Source organism: Anomalospiza imberbis, chromosome 16 (assembly GCF_031753505.1).
Source record: "Anomalospiza imberbis isolate Cuckoo-Finch-1a 21T00152 chromosome 16, ASM3175350v1, whole genome shotgun sequence".
In the NCBI taxonomy this organism is placed as follows: Eukaryota; Metazoa; Chordata; class Aves; order Passeriformes; family Viduidae; genus Anomalospiza; species Anomalospiza imberbis.
In genome coordinates this window covers 10701586-10719839 of record NC_089696.1, presented here as the reverse complement: position 1 = coordinate 10719839, position 18254 = coordinate 10701586, and the positions used below count along the sequence as shown (strand labels likewise).

At 44.4% G+C, this 18254-nt stretch overlaps 1 protein-coding gene across 1 annotated transcript in view; it reads right to left on the bottom strand.

Annotated features, from left to right (window-relative positions):
* Positions 1-18254, bottom strand: part of FAM20C (FAM20C golgi associated secretory pathway kinase) — a 57510-nt gene that overhangs the window by 36449 nt on the left and 2807 nt on the right. The window contains exons 2-3 of the mRNA XM_068207001.1: positions 17280-17455; positions 8699-8777 (exon numbers count right to left, since the gene is read on the bottom strand). Coding sequence (XP_068063102.1) covers positions 8699-8777; positions 17280-17455 — 255 coding nt within the window. The remainder of the gene's footprint in view (positions 1-8698; positions 8778-17279; positions 17456-18254) is intronic.

Genomic DNA, 18254 nt, shown 5'->3' with positions numbered 1-18254 from the left:
GTGTGCAATATTTCTGCTATTACAGGTCTCCATGGCCAGCCATATGTGTCCTCTGGCCAGGTGAACAACCTGGCATGAAGAATTTGGACTACCAATTAGCAAGGTTTACAAAAGGGCCTTGAAGCTAACAGGATCGGTTGGATGCTGCTGCTGAGAACAGTATCTGGCTTATGTGCTGGCTTGGGGTGTTTTATTATCCATAGCACACAATCCTGCACTTTAAGCTGCTTCTATTTACAACAGTTTTGCTGTCCCCCTGCTACTCTCCAGCTCCCACACGTTTGCAGATGCTACTTACTCTGTGTTTCTGCTACTTCTTCACATGCAAATGAGTCTTTCAGGCTTTCTCACTTTTATTTACCCATATGCAGAACACTACAGCAGGGTGAAAAATTATAAATTAAGAAGAAAAGTACTAAGACTATTGAACTATACACAGAAAAGGAAAAAAAATAAAAACTCAGGAACTTTCAGCGTGCCCTAAATCTGTGTTATTAACAGTTAATACGGCTATTTGAAACACACTTTTTTCAGTTGATTTACAGCAGTGAGTCACCACAGCACCATGCCAAGGGCATAATTTGGATTTGTGCTGTGCCCTCTCTCCTAAGCTTTGCCAAACCCTTCCTGTCTCGACCTGCAAGATAGGCTGTGGGTCTGTCCTAAGTGCCACACCATTTTTGCATTGTCACTGACCAAGGAACTGTGCTGCCTGGACTGGTGACATCTGGAGAAGCTGGACACGGGTTCTCAGTCCTACACTTGCTGTTTCATCAGATCCATTTCATTGCTGCTTATCTCCTGCCACTTTGGATGGCTCACAGCCCTAACTCAAAAACCTGTAGAAATGTTGAGGGCTTAAATGAGCTGACAAACTTCAAACAACTCTTGGTGCAAGTGGCCAAATCCCCAATTGCCTCCTCCAAAGCGGTGGTGACCCCAGAGCTATCTCTGTGTGATATTAAGACCAGGGGCAGAGAAAGAGCAATTTAGCTCCATGAAACATCCAAAAATAACTCCTCCCAAAGGGTGAGGTGAGGATGGTGGAACTCATCCTCAGGACAAAGCCACATGTGCTGCTCCAGAGAGAAAACAGCCTCAGCCTGTGGTTTACGCCACAAGTCTTGCACAAATCATTTTCCCCTCCCCGAATTTCAGCCTCTGGAGACTAGTTTAAGGATTATAAATTGTAGAGAAACAGAGACAAATTCCCAGGGAATGTTTCAGGGTAGCAGTATCTGCATATCCCACTGAAAACATTGCAGACACATTTTTTTTTGCTTAGATTTACTAGGACATCTTACCTCAGTGCTCCACCAGTCCCCTGTGTGCCAAGCCCTGCTACTCAGCAGTAAATTACAGACTGTGCATTTCATGCCAGCTCTCTGCTTTTCTGCACCGTTGATACATGGTAAACTGTGTGAAATAAGGAGCTGAGGAGCTAAAGTGCCTCTCTGATTAAAAGAGAAAGCCACAGGACTGCACTTCTTGGTATGCAGAAAATTAAAGTGAAGAAGTGGCTTGATTAAAATCAGACACTGAAGATGGCTCTTTCCTAATATACTGTGGTAATGTGAAAAAAAAAAAGAAAAAAAAAAAAAGAAAAGTTAGATGCTGCAATAACTGGCTTTTAAAGAAAAAATAAACACCAGCATGTCTTTGTTCCCAAAGACTAATTAGCAAGATTCTATGAGTACCTAGAAGGCAGCTAATCAAGCAGGGACAATTCTGTACTGTAAAATGTGACTGCAGACTCAGGTCTCCCTTCAAACAGTGTTAAGGGGCAGGTACAGGCAGCACCTGTGCCCATTTGTGTTGGTGTAAGACAGGAACAAAAATAGACATTGAGCATCCTGTTATCATCTGCCAAACAGCCCAACAAATGAGCTGAGGAAAAATGCAAGGCTGGAAGGCTGTGCAAAAAGTCGCATACAGAGGTTGTGGTGTTGGCATATCTGTGAGCTGCAGAGCAAAGTCTTCTCTGTCAGGAGCTGAAGATGCCATGGGGAAGTCAGGAAAGAAGGATTTTGGGGATAATTCACCAGGAGTGGTGGATGGCAGCTTCCCACTGCTGGGATGTGGGATGGAGCTGAACCCCATGGTGATGGTGATATCCAGCAAAACAGCCCTGGTTTGTTGGAAGAAGGTCTGGTCCCTCCCACCACTGGAACTCACATTGTCCAGTCCTGGCTTAAAGCAGATCCTGCCCTGCTCCAGGAGGGGATAATCCAGGGCAGCTCAGCTTGGGACAGCACACCAGAGCTGCTGCCAGAGAGGGAAGGAGGTTTATCTTCCCTTCCTGGCTGCTGGCACGGTGGAATCTGCTGTCACAGATCCCTGCAGACCCTAATCTGAACGGACAACCTTTGAGCTACCTGGGCTTGCAGACATTGACTCTGGGGTCATTCCATGAACATGTTTGCAGAATTCGAGAACAAACTGCTCCTGAGCTGGATGGGATTGATCAATATTCCAACCAGCAGTTGCTGAGCTGTGGCAAGAGGAAATGCAGAGCACAGTGGTGGACAGAGATTGGATTTCACTGCTGTCCAGGGCCACCAGTCAGCCTCAATCCTGATCCAGCTCCCCTTGAAGTCACCACAAATTTTCCAATCTGCATAAATGAGATTTGGACCAGAGGCACTGCTGAGTCCTGAAACACAATTGGCACTGAAATACTGAAGAAGTCTGAGCTGATGAACAGGATTAGTTATAAAAGAGAAAAACAGTTCATGCATAATGTACCAAAAGTTAAAGAGCTAAAATACTACACAGCATCCTCCACTGTCCTTATTTAGGACCACATTCACATCTTTAAATATCAAAGGATATAATTCATCCAGTTAACTCCAGATTTATTCCTGATATAAGTACAATCAAATGTGCCTATCAGTCTCATTCAGGTAAACATTTCAGCAGGGATTTGGCTGGCAAGGATTTGAATGCCCTTAAAAAGCCCCAAATCTCATAGACGAGGTCCATAGAATATCTGATTACTGATTAATCCTTGCAGCAGCAATGAAAGCACTTCCTCTTTGTGATATAACGAGAGCATTCCTTGCAATTTTAAAATACTCCTACATAAACTGAATGCTGGGATTGCCAGTTTCAACCTCTCCAACCAGTTTATTCAGCTTTAGCTCTCCACTAACCCACCTTGCACAGAAGCAGTGACTGGCACAGTAACACTGCTTAGCCCAGGGACAAACCCCAGTGGCTGGGTTGTACTTTGACCAGTGACCATCAGCTGGGTTTCACACAGCACATTCCAGAGTGCCAAAGTGCTAATCCTGCAAGGCTCCTAGCAGAGCAGCTACTGGATGCACATCTCACTTCTCTAGCTGCTCAGAGAAAACACTGCAATTTGATTTAATTGCTATGTTGACTTATAACAGTATGTTTATACTGGATGCCTGCCAGCTCACATGTAACAGGTTGGCAAAACGTTATTTCCTCAAAACAGCATGAGATGCAGTGCAATAAGGAAAGCAATCTTTCAGCAGCCTCCATCCTGGAGTTCATTTCAACTCCTCTGCCTTGGAAGCAGTGCCACCAGTGCAGAAGGATTACACCACCCTAATTGATATGATAATCAAGCCTGGAGGCTGCACTTCTCAGGTACAACAGCCACAACTTCAGAAAGGGAATAGACCTGCGGGAAATGAAAGCCATTAACAGTTGTTTGTATTACGGGCATTGTTTGGACTATTTAATATCCCTACCAAATGATGCATTATTTGTTGAACAGTCCTAAAAGCAAATCAAAGAGAAATTTGAAGAATGTTGCTAATCCTTTTTCACTATGACATCTAAAAGTCAGTGAAAAGCTGTGCTTTGCCCATTGAAACAAAAATCACAGAATGATATACTCATTTAAATTGGGAAAGACCCCTAGGATCATTGAGTCCAACCACTAACACAGCACTACCTCGCCCAACTCCCAACTCAACAGCCAGCACGTGGTGTTGACCACTAAACCACATGCCCAGGTGTCACACCACATCCCTGAGGGACAGTATTAGCTTTTCTATGACCTTGGCTGCTTGATCTTAGCACAGTTAACAGCTGCTGTGTCTTTGAGCCACGAGACAGCTAAAAGAACATCACAGAACTGAAAGGTGGGTGTGCTTGCTCCAGCAGAGAAGCAGCTTGCCCCAGACTGTGACTACCAGCCAGTTTTGTGGCTGGCACTGGGATGGGTCAGGGCTCTGAAGGAACATGGAGGTGCTCCCATGGGCAGCATTATTTCCACAGCAGCAAGTTTCAGAAGGGACAGTGAGAGTCAGAGTTACAAATAACACAGTCAGCAGTGTTTGATCAGTTAATGAATGCTCATGATTCAAGGGGACTTGGATTTCACAACCCCAAAATCCTCTTCTGGCCTGCTATTCCCCTGAGACTAATTGGCTCTACTTTATTAAAGACTTTAACTGCAAGCTTCATCTACTGGAAGAAACAGTCATGTGGTTCTTTCTAATCCTGTACTGTGACTTGCAAAATCAGAAGAAAAGAAAGAAGATGTTAAAAATATCAAGTAAAATCTAAAGATGGAGCAGAACTGGCTTTTATGTGTTCAGTCAAAACTGAGTTCACTAGATACAGTAGTATTTCTTTGAATGGAACAAATAAGCCTCAAATATTTTATAATGAATACTCTCAGCACACATCTGTACATTGCAGTCTATAAAATGGCAATGAGAGATGTCGTTCCTAAACACAGACCACAGGACACTTTTCTCACAACTCCAATAACAAGGTATAATTTTCTATCTGATCCTATTTGGCTTTTCCATAAGGAACCGTAAAAAACCTCTCTCAAAATCCTGGCACCAGTGTGTGCAATAGGAATCCTAATGCTGGCTCTGCTGGAGCAGAATTTCCCTCTTCAAGAATAAAGCCTTGGGAGGAAAAAAATAGCGTGTTGGTTTTGTGGCTGAGCCAGCTATTTAACTCCACGAGCCAGCAGAAACAAAGGGGAACCAAATAAAACTACAAAGCTACAAATGCTCCTTTTGGACAAGTGAGCCAAAACTCTTCTGACATTTATGGCTCTACCCATCTCTACCTGATAAGTCATACAGAAAGCTGCAACTGCAGATATCAACACTTAGGTAAATAAATTTTATTATGTGGTATGTACAGTACTAGTACAGTTAGATACACTAATCATGGGAGGAGGGGAGGTTGCTATTTTTTTGCTGTCCCATATGGTAATAATTTTGTATGACTGAACTGTTATGAGCTAAATAAAAGTACACATTAACTGTAAGATACATTGCAAATATATTAAATCTTCCCTGGAGTTTTAGCAAATACGTGCTTTTTCTATCATGCATTTGGAATTATTATTACTGGGCCATAGGATTTATAAATAGATTTGGCTTCTTCTGCAATACTTTATGGGCAATTATTTCAGAAATGAAGATGCAGAGCCATGGATAAATAAAATAATTGCAGCTGATCAGGCTTTATTTACCGCTATCACATTTCCCTGACTGGTACACTTCTCTCATTTGCTCCACTAGCCTGAGTCAATGACCAGATGAAGAGCTGTCAGTTAATGTCAAACACAGAGCACAAAAGATGCCAAAGGCTGATTCTCATTTCCCCATTTCCAAATTCTGCCTGGGCTTTTCCGGAGCTGGCTTGCTCCCTGGATAAATTCAGTGTGGAACTGGGAGGCTAGGAAAGGGCAGGGCCAGTCAGAGGAGTTCTGCAGTGTGTTCAGCAGTTTTCCAGGGAGCACATTTTGCTGTGGCTGCCCTGTAGAAGTCTCTGCCAAAGGTCTGGAGATCTCCCCTCCCATGAGCAGATACCCAGCTCTGCCAGGGAAGGGCTGGCATGGTCTCTGCTATCTGCTGCAATCCCACTCAAACAGGTATTAATTCAGTCAGGAAGACACTGAGTACAGCTTTGTGTAGCAAAAAACAGCTTTCCAGGCAATTCCAGTGAATCAAATCCAAGCAGAGCCTGGGACTGGCCTCATGTCTACAGAATACCCTCCATGTAACTCACACCATGCAGCTTTCAGTATTTGAGATTTCAGACAGGATGGGAAACTCTGGATTATCAATATTCCTTGGGATCAGGCTTGAAATCCTACACCCAGCCCTATCTAATAGTTGTGTTACCTGGGGCTCATGAAGGAGGTTGCTTGTCTGAAGAGGCTTATCAAATCATGAGGAAAAAAAAGTGTAATTTCTGCTGCTCTGAAAAGCCACAGAGCTGATAACACAGAAGTAAGTGAAACACGAAGGATGCATCAGGTGGAGACAACCTGAGTACCCACCAATGGTTTCCTTCAATAAGCTCATCTCAGAAGTAGCCACCAGGATGACATTTTATGGCTCTAAACTACTTGGAAGAAAATTGTCTGCCAGCCCTGATGAGCAGAAATGTCTCTGAGCTACCTACAGCCTCCTGTCCTGGGAAGGAACATCCAGCTTTGTGAGGCCTGGATAAAAAAGGCACCCTATAGAAAAGGGGAAGCACAAGAAACATCATGGAAGCTGTCAAGGGCCTTAAAAAATCCTATAAGCAAAAGTCTCATAGATTTAAAGCCTGGGTTTTTTTTAAATTTTATTTATTTATTAAATTTCATTCCAGTCTGCTTATTTCTGTATAAAGAAATGATGCTGCAAACCTCTCCAAGAACTTCATCAACCACAGTCCATAAGGTGGAGAAAGAGGCCAGTGGGACCAGATGCCAAAGGAGCTAGGAAGATTTATGCTAGCTGAGCATCTGGCTCCTTGTTCCCTGTTATCAGAGTGAAGACAAATGTTTGCAAACACCCTTATTCCAAATCACTAATGTGTTCAGCCACAGTCAGCACAATTGCAGCAGTGCTGCTCCTGGAAGGTGTGCTGCCTGGATAAGCAGCTGCTGAATGCTTCTTCCAGGGGTTTATGCAGTGCAAAGAGCAGTGAGAAAAGAGGGTGTTGCTGCCCCTCAAATCAAGCCAAGGGAATGATTAAGACATCATCATTTTCTGTTATTACTCTAGTGGGTGGTAGTAATTGCTTCTACACAGGAAAGTGGCTACACCTCTATTGTCATCCATCACCTTGCTGAGGCTGTGCATTGTACAGTATTTTGATTTGACCTCATTAGCACTCCCAGAATTACAATGTCATACCAATGATAAAAGCTGGGATTGTCTGCATCTGAGGAGATGCAGAAGGAGCACATCACACACTGTGTGAAAAGCCAGCAGTGCAACCTCAACTCTGCCAAATATTCAAAAGCACCCTGAATCCCCTGGCTCTTGATTTTGCATGTGGGACAAGACATGATTAGGAATTGTGCCTGTATGCATGAAACCTGCAGACACAGGGGATGGGCTCATGCACTGGTGATCTAAACCCTCAGGGAGAGCACAGGGACAGGAAGGGCAGGTGCTGGAGCAGATGCTCTCTGGGACCACCTTCCCTCTGAGCTGCCAGTATTATCTGTGCTCCCTCCAGCCTCTCCCAGGCAGCCAGCAATCCACTAGAAACGTGGACAGATTTGTGTGCAATTTAGGAGATGACACAGAGGCATTTGGCCTTTGCAGAAATGCCTTGTGCTCTCTGGAAGTTCAAAGGATTTTCTTGTGATTCCCAGGATAGAGGCACATAGGGAGGGTTCCTGCTCAAACTTGGGTTGAAGGAAGGTCAGACCAATTTTTGGACTTTTCTGTCAGTCAAATAAAACCAAGTCAAATCTGTACTTGTCTGAAGTTAATCTGCAGCAAAATCTGTCGTGTAACAGGGAGTCTCTCAGTCTCCAACCAGCAGTTCCCCCTTGAGCTGTGCTCCCCACTACAGCTCTAACACAGTGCCAACACATATTCCAAACCTCCCATTCTCAGCTACCTTAGTCTTCTATGGATCATCTTAGAGGAGATAAAGTGAACTTCTCTACAGTGGGAACAAAATAAGGAAATTAATTTATGATTCCAGTGGTACCCTTGACACAGATACTGAATAGCTCCATTAAAGATTTTGCAGCCCTGAGTGTCTTTACTAACCCTCTACAATGAGCACAGAGTCATTTTCCTTCTTACAACACAAACATACAGGTCAGGATTCAGGAGTCTGTTTTGTATCTGAATAACTTCTCTCATCTCAATGGGATCCAGGCAGGCACAAATCAAGGCTGCATCATCTCAGTCCTTCCCTTTCTCTCCAGAGTCATTACCTTGCAGTACCACTCTTGAATAAACTTGTTTTCACAGACTCAGCATAGACCCAGTGAAATGACTAATACAACTCTTTAATACAAACAACAATAAATCAACTGATTAAATTCTAATTTATCAGACAAATACTCTTTAGCTCTTCCCAAAGCTGTCCTGAATCATCTCTCTTGTCTGGCCATGTTCCAGAGGAGCACTGACACTAGATAAAGCTCAGACCTGTGCAATAAGTTTACATAAGATAGAAATGCTGAAAACAATCTGTATTTATGATGGGAGATTTCACAGGGATCAGAGTGAATAACATTCCTGAGAAGACTGTAATGTCTCTGTCTCCTCAGCAACTCTTCCAAAGACCAGTCTAGCAGGACAAGGGATCAACAGACCCTGAAGCTCCAGGCTCAGCAGCAAGGCTCAGGGACCAGACACATTAACCTTGGGAGATCCTACAGCAAAATGTAACAGCTGAGAAAATGGCTACTCCACCACAATTCCACTTTAAATCAGACTTTTTTACTTACTTCATTGGTTTAAACAGTGCTTGTCCATAGTTCTGGAATGTCATGATCAGCTTCAGCTGGGTGCCTCCTGATTTCATTGCTGTGAGGGAAAAACACAAAACAGCTTTAAAATGAGACATGTGGATCTACTGACACTCAGTTTCCTTGAAAGCAAATAATATCTGTTTTTCTCTGTATCAGTTCAGCACTCTGGTATCAGAGTGACCAGGGTCATCCTAACTGGGCAACAGATTATTCAGCAGAGTACAGGGAAGGGCTTTGAGCTACTGACAGGACTAAGCGTGGATTGTATTTCCTGACACTTTTTTTGCCTTTTTCTGACTACCATGGGCTCCATAAGCATCCCAGATGAACAGTACCTAGAGGAGCAGACCACTGGAGTCTTGTTTTCCTCACCTCTTGCTTTTGGAGTCCCTTTTAACAAGGGACTCGCACTGGGAAAGGAGATGGGGTGCTTTCAAAGACAGCTGCAGCTGGGATGTACAGCCCAGTGCACAGCAGACAGCTCCTTAATTAAAAGTATGAGCAGATACTGTAGCAATCTCTGATCTCTGCTGTGATTTTAATAACTGTTCCTGATCAGTAGAGATATGTAAATTCACCTCCTCTGTGCACAAAGGATATGTAGCCAAGCCCAGCCATTACCTTCCAGGGATCCCAAGGTGGCTCATACATGAGAGCAGAGCTGTGCAGGGCAGCCTGGCCTGGCTTGGAGGGCAAAAGGGGACAGTGAAGGTGACAAGGACAGTGACTTTGCTCATCTCCCAGATGGGAGCTAATGGGAATTTGATACTCATTCATACCATTCTGAAGAAACTTGGATAATGTCACAGTAATAGCCAGATTACAGTGTTTTTTAAATTAGAATTTTTAAAAAATATATATAAGAATTCATAAAAATGCATTTTACTTGATGATAAGGCCACTTAAAAAAGATAAACATATACTTCAGAAAACAGCTGCTTTTCTGCTGCCTCAATCACAAGCTTCATAATAAATGAAATGACCTATAACCTGACTCCTAAATGCACCTCTGCATTGGGAAGGCCAGAAGGGTTGTGTGGATGAGTCAGTCTTTTAAAGATGCTTTCTAGGAATCATCAGATAATCAATCCCTTTCTTTGCAGCTCTGACAAAAGCCGTGTCAACTGGAGATCTACATAAATGTCAAGTTATCTTGCTCTGTAAATTCTGGCTGAGAGTTGCCCCTGTTCCACCTATACAGCTTGTACATGTTTTTTCTCTAATCAATGCCATTAGCTGCACATCTTTTTAATTACTCCTCTCTGTGCCTTATCACTGATTGGTCATCAGCTCTCTTTCAGCACTTGTAACCTATATTTTTGCAACAAAATGCTATGCAAATCTGGTCAGTGTAATTACATTTCTCCTAGAGTAAAATCCCTCCTGTCCTGCTGTTTTGCTGATCCCAGCCTTCTCTTGCCTTTCCACTTTATCCCAAAGGAACAAATAAATAATTAGAAATTAAAGGGCAGGGCATTAAGCAATTTGCACTGACCAGGTAAAGCAGAAGCAGAGGGTTTTGCTGGATTAAACTCCCTCCCCTGTGCAGGATGGGTCAGTTGATCTACACCTGAGGGCAGGAGGAGCACAAGGCTTTTTCATGCCCAGCTCAGAGCCTGAGGACAATAAGAAGCAGAAACTTTCCAGCTCAAACCCTGCCTGTGGTGCCCTGGAGCCATCTGTGCACTCTGGAAGCAGCCCTGGTTAGTGTGGGCAGCTGGAGCTGCCCTTGCCCCATGCCCATAGGGACACACACAGGGCATTCCCCACCACCCTCCCTGCTCAGCCACCACCACAGGCCTGGCATTTCAGAGAGTCACAGAATGGTCTGGATTGGAAGGGACCTTAAAGATCCACCAGTCTAACACCCCTGCCATCACAGCAATGCAAAGAAGGGAAAAAGGAAGTTTCAGCACACCCTTCTCTAGGCACAGAGCTTGAGATACTAAGAGTACTGGTTTCTCAGCTAATTAAAGCCACTCGACAGATAATGATTTTGTTAGCAGCCAAACTCAACAGCGAGGATGTCACCACCAAGCAGGGAAATGTATGAAGAAGATTAACAATGCAGAATAATTCTTCCATGAGACACAAAAGCCTGGTTTCCTGTCAGAAGGAACTGAGCTGAAGTAACACAAAAGCACCTCCTCGTCTTTTTACATCCATCTCATTGCATTGCCTTCATTGGTTGCACCAGTAGCCTCACCCCAAGACAAGTTTTGCTGGCTCCTCCACTGCTGCTGGGAGCAAGCTTTGGAACTCTGAAACCAGAGGGGCACAGTGGTGGGAATTGTGTCCCATTGTGCTTTTAGGGCAGGGCAGGGTGGAACCCACATGGAGCATGGCAAACCCAATGCCAGAGCTCCGCCTTGGCTTCCTCCTGTTATCCACGTGCAGCTGTTCCCACTTTGTCTGCTCTTCCAGTGCCACAGATGTGCTGGCCAGGCTGGGGGTGAGGCAAGGCCACCCTCCACATCCAGGCTGGATAGAGCCTGGCATTGTAATCCCTGCAGAGGGGGAAACACCTAAGCTTGGACTGCTCCTTTGAGCTCGACAAGACCCTTGCTGTACCTGCAAACTAAGCAGCCTTGAAGCAGTGGCAATGCCAGAGAAGAGCAGATCTCACCTGGAGATGATCCACTCTAGGTCAGATCACTCCCCCTGTCCTAATTTAGCATCAAATCTGCACACTGCCTCCCCTCTCCTTTTCTGAGCTGTGCTCCTCCCTTTCCTGCCCAGCCTCAGTTAAACATGTCCCTCTGGCCACTGTGGCCTGTCATCTTCCAGGGGTTTGTCCCAAACAAACCTCATTTGCTCATCTGGAGACATCCTCGTGCCTTTATCTGCTGCCCACAGGCCCATTCCTGAAGAATGCACAACACCCAGGAGCAGCACATCCCATTTTCCAGGGAGTAGAGGATGCTCCACCACTGCAATCTGTCACATCTGTGATCAGCAGGTTTGGGGATTTTTACAAAATCCTTGCAACACAAGGCTGTGCTGACTCCAAAGGAACCACTAGTCACACTCTAAATTCACCTTTTATTTTTTTGAAGTATTTTAATATACTGTAACACCATAGGTCACAAACAGCTCTGTAAAGGCTTTATAAACCTGCCAGCTCACAGCAGGTACTTCAAATCAAGTCTCACACAGCTCCTGGATGTACTGGCACACTGCTAAAAACAAATCCCAATGCCATCATTACTTTTCATCTTCAGGCAATTCAAAGCCTCTCTTTTCCCTCCAAAGCAGAAGGAAATGGAAAGCAGCATTAACCTTTCCTGTTAACCCAGTGTAAGGGCTCCAGGGTGTGATCAGAAATCTTCCTAACTTCAGGAGGCTTTGCAAAAAATTCCCTGAGATATCTTTTTGCTTAAATGTTTGGGATTAGAGTCTTGTCCAAAGATTAGTGAAATTGGTGGGATTCCTTCTGTTTTCTCTGACAGACTTTGGATCAAGCCTGCAAAAATCCCTGCTCCATTTACATCCCTGAGCCTGCTGCCATGGCCACCTGCCATGTCTGACTCCCCCACCTTGCCACCTTGCCATCCAACACAAAAGGTGTCCCAGCTACCACCTCTCAGGCATCGTTTCAAGCTGTAAACTACAGGGGTCCTGGAAGTCTGGTACTGACAATGCTGCCCAGAGGGATTTGGCCCAAAGGGATTTGGAATTCCAACTGCTCTGGCTTTCCAGCTCCTCTGCCTTGCTCCATGACAGCCCAATCCTACCAGCCTGTCTAAACTAAATGGTTTGCTGAGGGAGAGAGAGAGACCCAACAGGATCTCTGAACTTTTCCTGATTCTTTTGGTCAGCATCCAACAAACATTTTAAAATGTATTTAATTATGCAGAGCTAATGCCTGAGAAGTGAGATACAGTCACAGCCTGGGATGCAGTTAACATCTGAAACAGAGGATGCTCAGATCCATTTTGGATTCCTATTTATAGATCAAACTTAAATCTAACATAAACACGATTGGCTTTAACAAGTAATTCTCTGCCCCAGGCTGGAGACATGGCCCTGTACAAGCTGTAAAGAACATATTTAAAAATAAATTCAAGCCTTCATCATCTCTTAGTTTGTCCTTGTTCAGCCAATTCTGCTAACTTGTTTTTAAAGGACTTTTAGTCAAGAAAGTAAAAGATTTCTGCAGGGGAAGAGGTCTGTGAAATTATTCTAAGGTTTTGCTGTACATTTTAATCCCCTCCTTTCATCTGGAATTGTACATTAAATCAATCTGTTGACTCTTGGCAGATTCATTGTTTCCTTACGCAGTAAATCAAAGATGCTACATTTCATTGTTTTCTACAAGTTCTCAAAAGCACTTCTTCCTTTCCTTTGGATGAAATGTTCACGATTTTCTTTAGAGCCAGAATTTATGTTCAATATTTAGAGTCTTGTCTTTCCCTTTTCTCTATTCTTTCCATGCCTTGAAGCAGAGTCCACCTCAGGTAATTGCAGCTTTTATTCCCAGTGTGAGTAATCTCAAACACTTGCTTTCTAATTACTGCCTGTACAAACTGAAGGCATCACAGATTCACAAATTACCTCAGTCAGGTAGTCAGTTCTCTTTACAGCCAGAGAACTTAAAGAATCAAAAAATAAATCCCAGCTCCTCAGAGGAACTGCAGACTATTCTGCTTACAGGGAATCTCCTCTGGACAGCAAGCCCAAGCCCACAGTGCCCCTCCAATGCACCATGCCAGAGCTGGTGCTGAAGTGCTGATAGTGCTGCCACAATTATGCACAGACATCTTGTAAATATGCAAGAAAACAGCTAACTATGGTTACTTATGCATGCAATAAGCATCTATGAAAGGCAAAGGAAATGTGCAATTGCCTGTGCATGCGCTTCTGAAAGCCAGGCTTCAGCGCTCAGTGGAAAAACAATTCTCTCTAGGCTCCTATTTATGGCAAGAGGAAATTTTCAGTGAGTTAAATCAAATTAAGAGCTATCCCTTTATGCTGAACAAAATGAATAGGAAATATGTGTATATATATATATGCAGGGCACAGAAACATCCTGAGCCCGAGCCTGGGTAACCCTGTCCTTTCCCAGGCCAGCTCTAGGTGTCACTGTGGGAGCTGGATGGGACGCTCCTTCCCATCCATGGATTTCTTCCATTTAAACTTTAACATGAAGAAAATGTCACCTTGGTGCTCCCTGCTCTTGGGAGTTGCTTCTGTCACCGTTTTCATTTTAAAATACCTCTGCACATGACAGAATTGTGTGAGTGGTTCTAGCAGATGTGGGGGATCAGTCTGGTCCCCACTCTCGCCCATAAATAATGCAGGGTGCAGGGAAATCACAGTCTGGTCAAGAATGGTGCTTTGCTGCAGTTTGGATCTAATTACTGTAGGTATCAAGCAAATCATCTAATTGTATTATAGCCAAAGTAAATCTGAACACTGGGAAGAAACTGGATAAAGCCATATCCCATTTCACCTAATGCATGTAACCCTGTATATTTAATTGTCCTGCTTGCTAAAAGGAGCCTGAAGACCAGACATTATCAAGGTTTCAATTTATTTTATACTCCTAACTTGACATCTTTCCAGCTGCCTTAAAAAGAAAAAAAAAAAAAAAAAAACCAAACAGTAAAAATTGATCATAAGGGAAAAAAAAAACAAGGCTAATTAGAAGATAAGCAGGAATATGCAAAGAATGTAACAGCCTTATAAATGTCCTTTGGTCAAATATATTACCCTTTATTAATCAGCTTACATGCTTTTGAATCCCTCTGCTGCTCTGCAGTAAAGCTGAAAACTGGCAGGAATTACTTTAAAACATGTATTTTTAAACATCCAAAGAATTTGCAACATAAAGTAAGAGAAGTTGCATTGTGCAAAAAATAATTTTAAAAAGTGTATTAGCAATATACTCTTTCTTTCTTTGCAAGCTGAAAAAGCTCCTGAATCCCCACAGGGTCAGGCAGTGTATGCTAACACCAAAATTCAGATCCTGGCATCTCTATATTGGCAAAAGTCCCCTTCCATTTCCATATTCTTGATTTTAGACTGGGATTTATGTGTAGGAATCATTCCCTGTCAGTTCCCATAGCAGCCACAACAATACCAAATACACCTTATGGTTTAATTTATGGAAATTGTCCTGATTGATTGCTAGAAACCATGGCTCTGTGTTTTTGTTAGAGGCATAAGAGGCCCTACCATGCTCTTAAGAGCCTTGTTCAAACATTAACAAAGGCAATCCCAAAGGGAATCGCTAATAGCAACCATAAATCTTCCTCTGTGGTCCCATGGCCCTTTCCCCCCATTGATCAGAAAGCTCCATCAAAATCAGAATTAATGGAAACCCCATGATACATCTGTATGACACATTAGGTGAAATAATGGCTCCAGGGAAGTAAATGGCAAAAACTTCCACTGACATCACCAGGGTCAGCATTTCACTCCCATTTTTTATGATAATAATTCTTTGCTGCTAGGCCAGCTGAAGCAGAGAGAGGTGAAACCACATGCTCAGAAGCACAAGTGAACACCAAGCTCAGAAGATCAAGTGAAGAGTGAGCACTAAACTACTATTTTTTTTTTGTACCTCCCTTTTTTTCCCACCAGCTTCTATGTCCCTAATCCACCTCAGCCATCCCCCTGCTCTGCAGGAGGGACAGACTTCATGGCTCGAGCACTGCTGAGTTTGCTGCAGACACTCTCCTCCTGCACAGACAGTGCAGATGAGCTCTGGACTGCTGGGGAGGTGAGTAAAGATCAATACTCAGCAGCCATGTGGTACAAACTGCTACAGCCACTGCACTTTGTGCAAGCCACAAGAGATGGCTCGGTTGGGCATCACCTCTGCCTCTCTGGGGACAGCCTGGCCACTGCCTGGCCACTGCTGCTCTCTGTGGGGACGGGGAGGGGCACAGACTGCATCTGTCCCTCCTCAGTGGATGTGCCCAAGGAGCAATGTTCACACATGTGTTCCAAAGTGCTGGCTCAATCCCCGTTTGCTCATGCCACTAACATTCCAAAAATTGGTGGGTATTGAGGGGTGGGGTCAGGAAAGGTGAGGGCTGTGTCTGGGGGAAAATCACCCAGACTGTGTCCATACAGTGTCCTCGTCACCCTCCAGTGCAGACCAGAGGAGCATGGACAGTCTGCTGCTACCTGCAGTGTCACCTCTGAGCTGGGGAAGGGAAAAGACATGGCTTAATGAGCAAATATGACCCCCTTAATGAATCACCTCAATCCAGACTTTTGGGGTCAGAAAACCCATCCCAGGTTAATAAACAAACCCATGTTTGTCCTCTTTCCTGAGCTACAAGTCCACTGGACCCTTGAATCCAACATCCCAGGCGTGGGATGGATGGCACCTGGGTACCACAAACTGCTTTATTCTAAGTGCTGCTCCAGCAGAGCAGTGCACTGAGCACAGCCAACACACAGCAGGACTCACTGGGCTGAGGGTCTCCTGTGGCATCCTGCATTTTACACCTACTCCATCCCAACCAACTAAATCAGCCTACTCCTGATGATCAAGGATCTCCTTTATTCCTCTCAGCAGCCGCTGTGATTCACACAATGGAAAATGTAAACCTTAGGGCTGCTTGAGCTATTCTTGCTCAGACTATTTCCAGCTGAAGCCAGGGGAATTTTTGCCTTGCAGGGTTAAAGACCTGCTGACCTCATCCCACAGTGCCAACACACCATCAGCACTTTCACAGAGCTCCTGCTATTTCATCCCTCTGAAAGGGACCTTGCAACTCTGTGGTCAGCACAAGTAACTCCATTTTCTGCCTGGTGGATGGAAACCACTGCCTGTGCTGCAACTCCCTACCTCTGGAAACCACGGGGTGTGCACTTGTTTAGTATCCCAGGGCTTTCATCTAAGGTTGTGACACTTCCTTCCCTGTGCAGCTACGCAGCTAAATTCAAGAAGACACGCGTTGCCATTAAACAAGCCTGGAGAAAAGCCTCGAACGGTGTCACCTTGTTTAACCAGAGCCAAAGGCTGACATGGGCACATCCCTGTTGAGGATTTACAGGCAGAGCAAACAGAGCTGAGCTCTGCTCAGCAGGAGGCTGGCTTGCCTGGAGCTGCCTGCCATGCCTGGGGAAGCTGCAGCTCCTGCAGCCGCAGCGCCCGCGGTGCCGGATGCTCCCGCAGCCACCGCAGCAAGGCTGCAGGGCAGCCTCTCCTCCCTCGGCAAGGCAGGGCTGCCAGGCACAGCCTTTTAAATAATAATCAGCCAGTGATACAAATCTAGATCGTGTCTGCTTTCTGCCATCCCTTTTTTTTGTCAGTGTATTTATTTTAAATAACTGAAGAGGGCACTTTCAGCCTGATTGTGACTAAAGGATCTCTGACACAAATGGGGTTTGCCTTGCTGGCAGACTTGGCAATTATTCAGGTAATACAGAGCTGGCAATATCTCTTTATGTTTAGCAGGGAAAATGAGCAGGGAAGTCGGAAAGCAAAGTTGCAGCGATGCTGGAGAGAAGCCATGCGAAATATTAATACTCAAACAGCAGTGAGATCCTGAACAAAGAGCAAATAATGATTAAAAAAATAACATATATCCAAACATACCAACACTGGTTATCTTTTGGGAGACAAGGTCTTGTAGCAAAGCCTCAATTGCAGGATTATGTCTGGAATACAGCTCGTACCGATTAATGCCAATGTGGAATTTTAACCAGTTTGGGTAGGAGTCTATGGAGGTTTCTCCAGTTGGCAAAAATTCTTCATGATGATCTTCATTTTGCCTACCACCAAAAAAAAAAAAAAAAGAACAATACAACAAAAACCCAAAGTTGAGGAGAAAGAAATAATGTGAAATAATGTTACAGTTCGTAGCACACATCAAGAAACAGGGCTTCAAAGTGTGACAACTTGGAAAGGCAAAGTGCTACAGAAGGGAGAGAGGTCCCCGGTTCCTCCCTGTACCAGGAGCCTTCTCTCACTTGGGGTCAGTGGGGAGATGGATTCCCACTTCCCCTCCTCCTGCCTGACTTAACACCCATGAAAGTCAGGAGCAAAACTCAGAGAGGCATCACTGAGCGTTGGCAGAGGCCCTTCTATAGCAGAAACACAGAGCTCAAGTTTTACCTTGTGTTTAGGTCCCATTATGTTGCACACAGTTTCTGAGTCAGACACAGACACAGGTCTGACTCAAATAACAGCATCATCCCGAACCTTTAACAGGGACAAGAGTGCAGCAGAACCTGAGCTGTGGTGCCCAATGCACCCACCCCCTCCTCCTTAAAGAGGGAGAATGAGAGAATCTGCATCACTCTGAACTGGCTGTTAAAGAGGAATTGGCTGGTCGTGCCCCTTCCCAAGCAGTAGGAACCTACTACAGCAAAGAATTCATTAAAATGATCGCTACTTTCTGAATTTCACTTTAGTTCTGTGAACCTTGGCTGCAGCGACTAAGGAAAATAGGCAGCTGCATTGTGAATATCAGTGTTGATTTCACTCTTCGCCTACTGAACAGACTAACCCATATTTTTGATCCAAAGTTCTCTGTGTTTACAGTCATCTCCAGATGTTCAGGCATTTGTG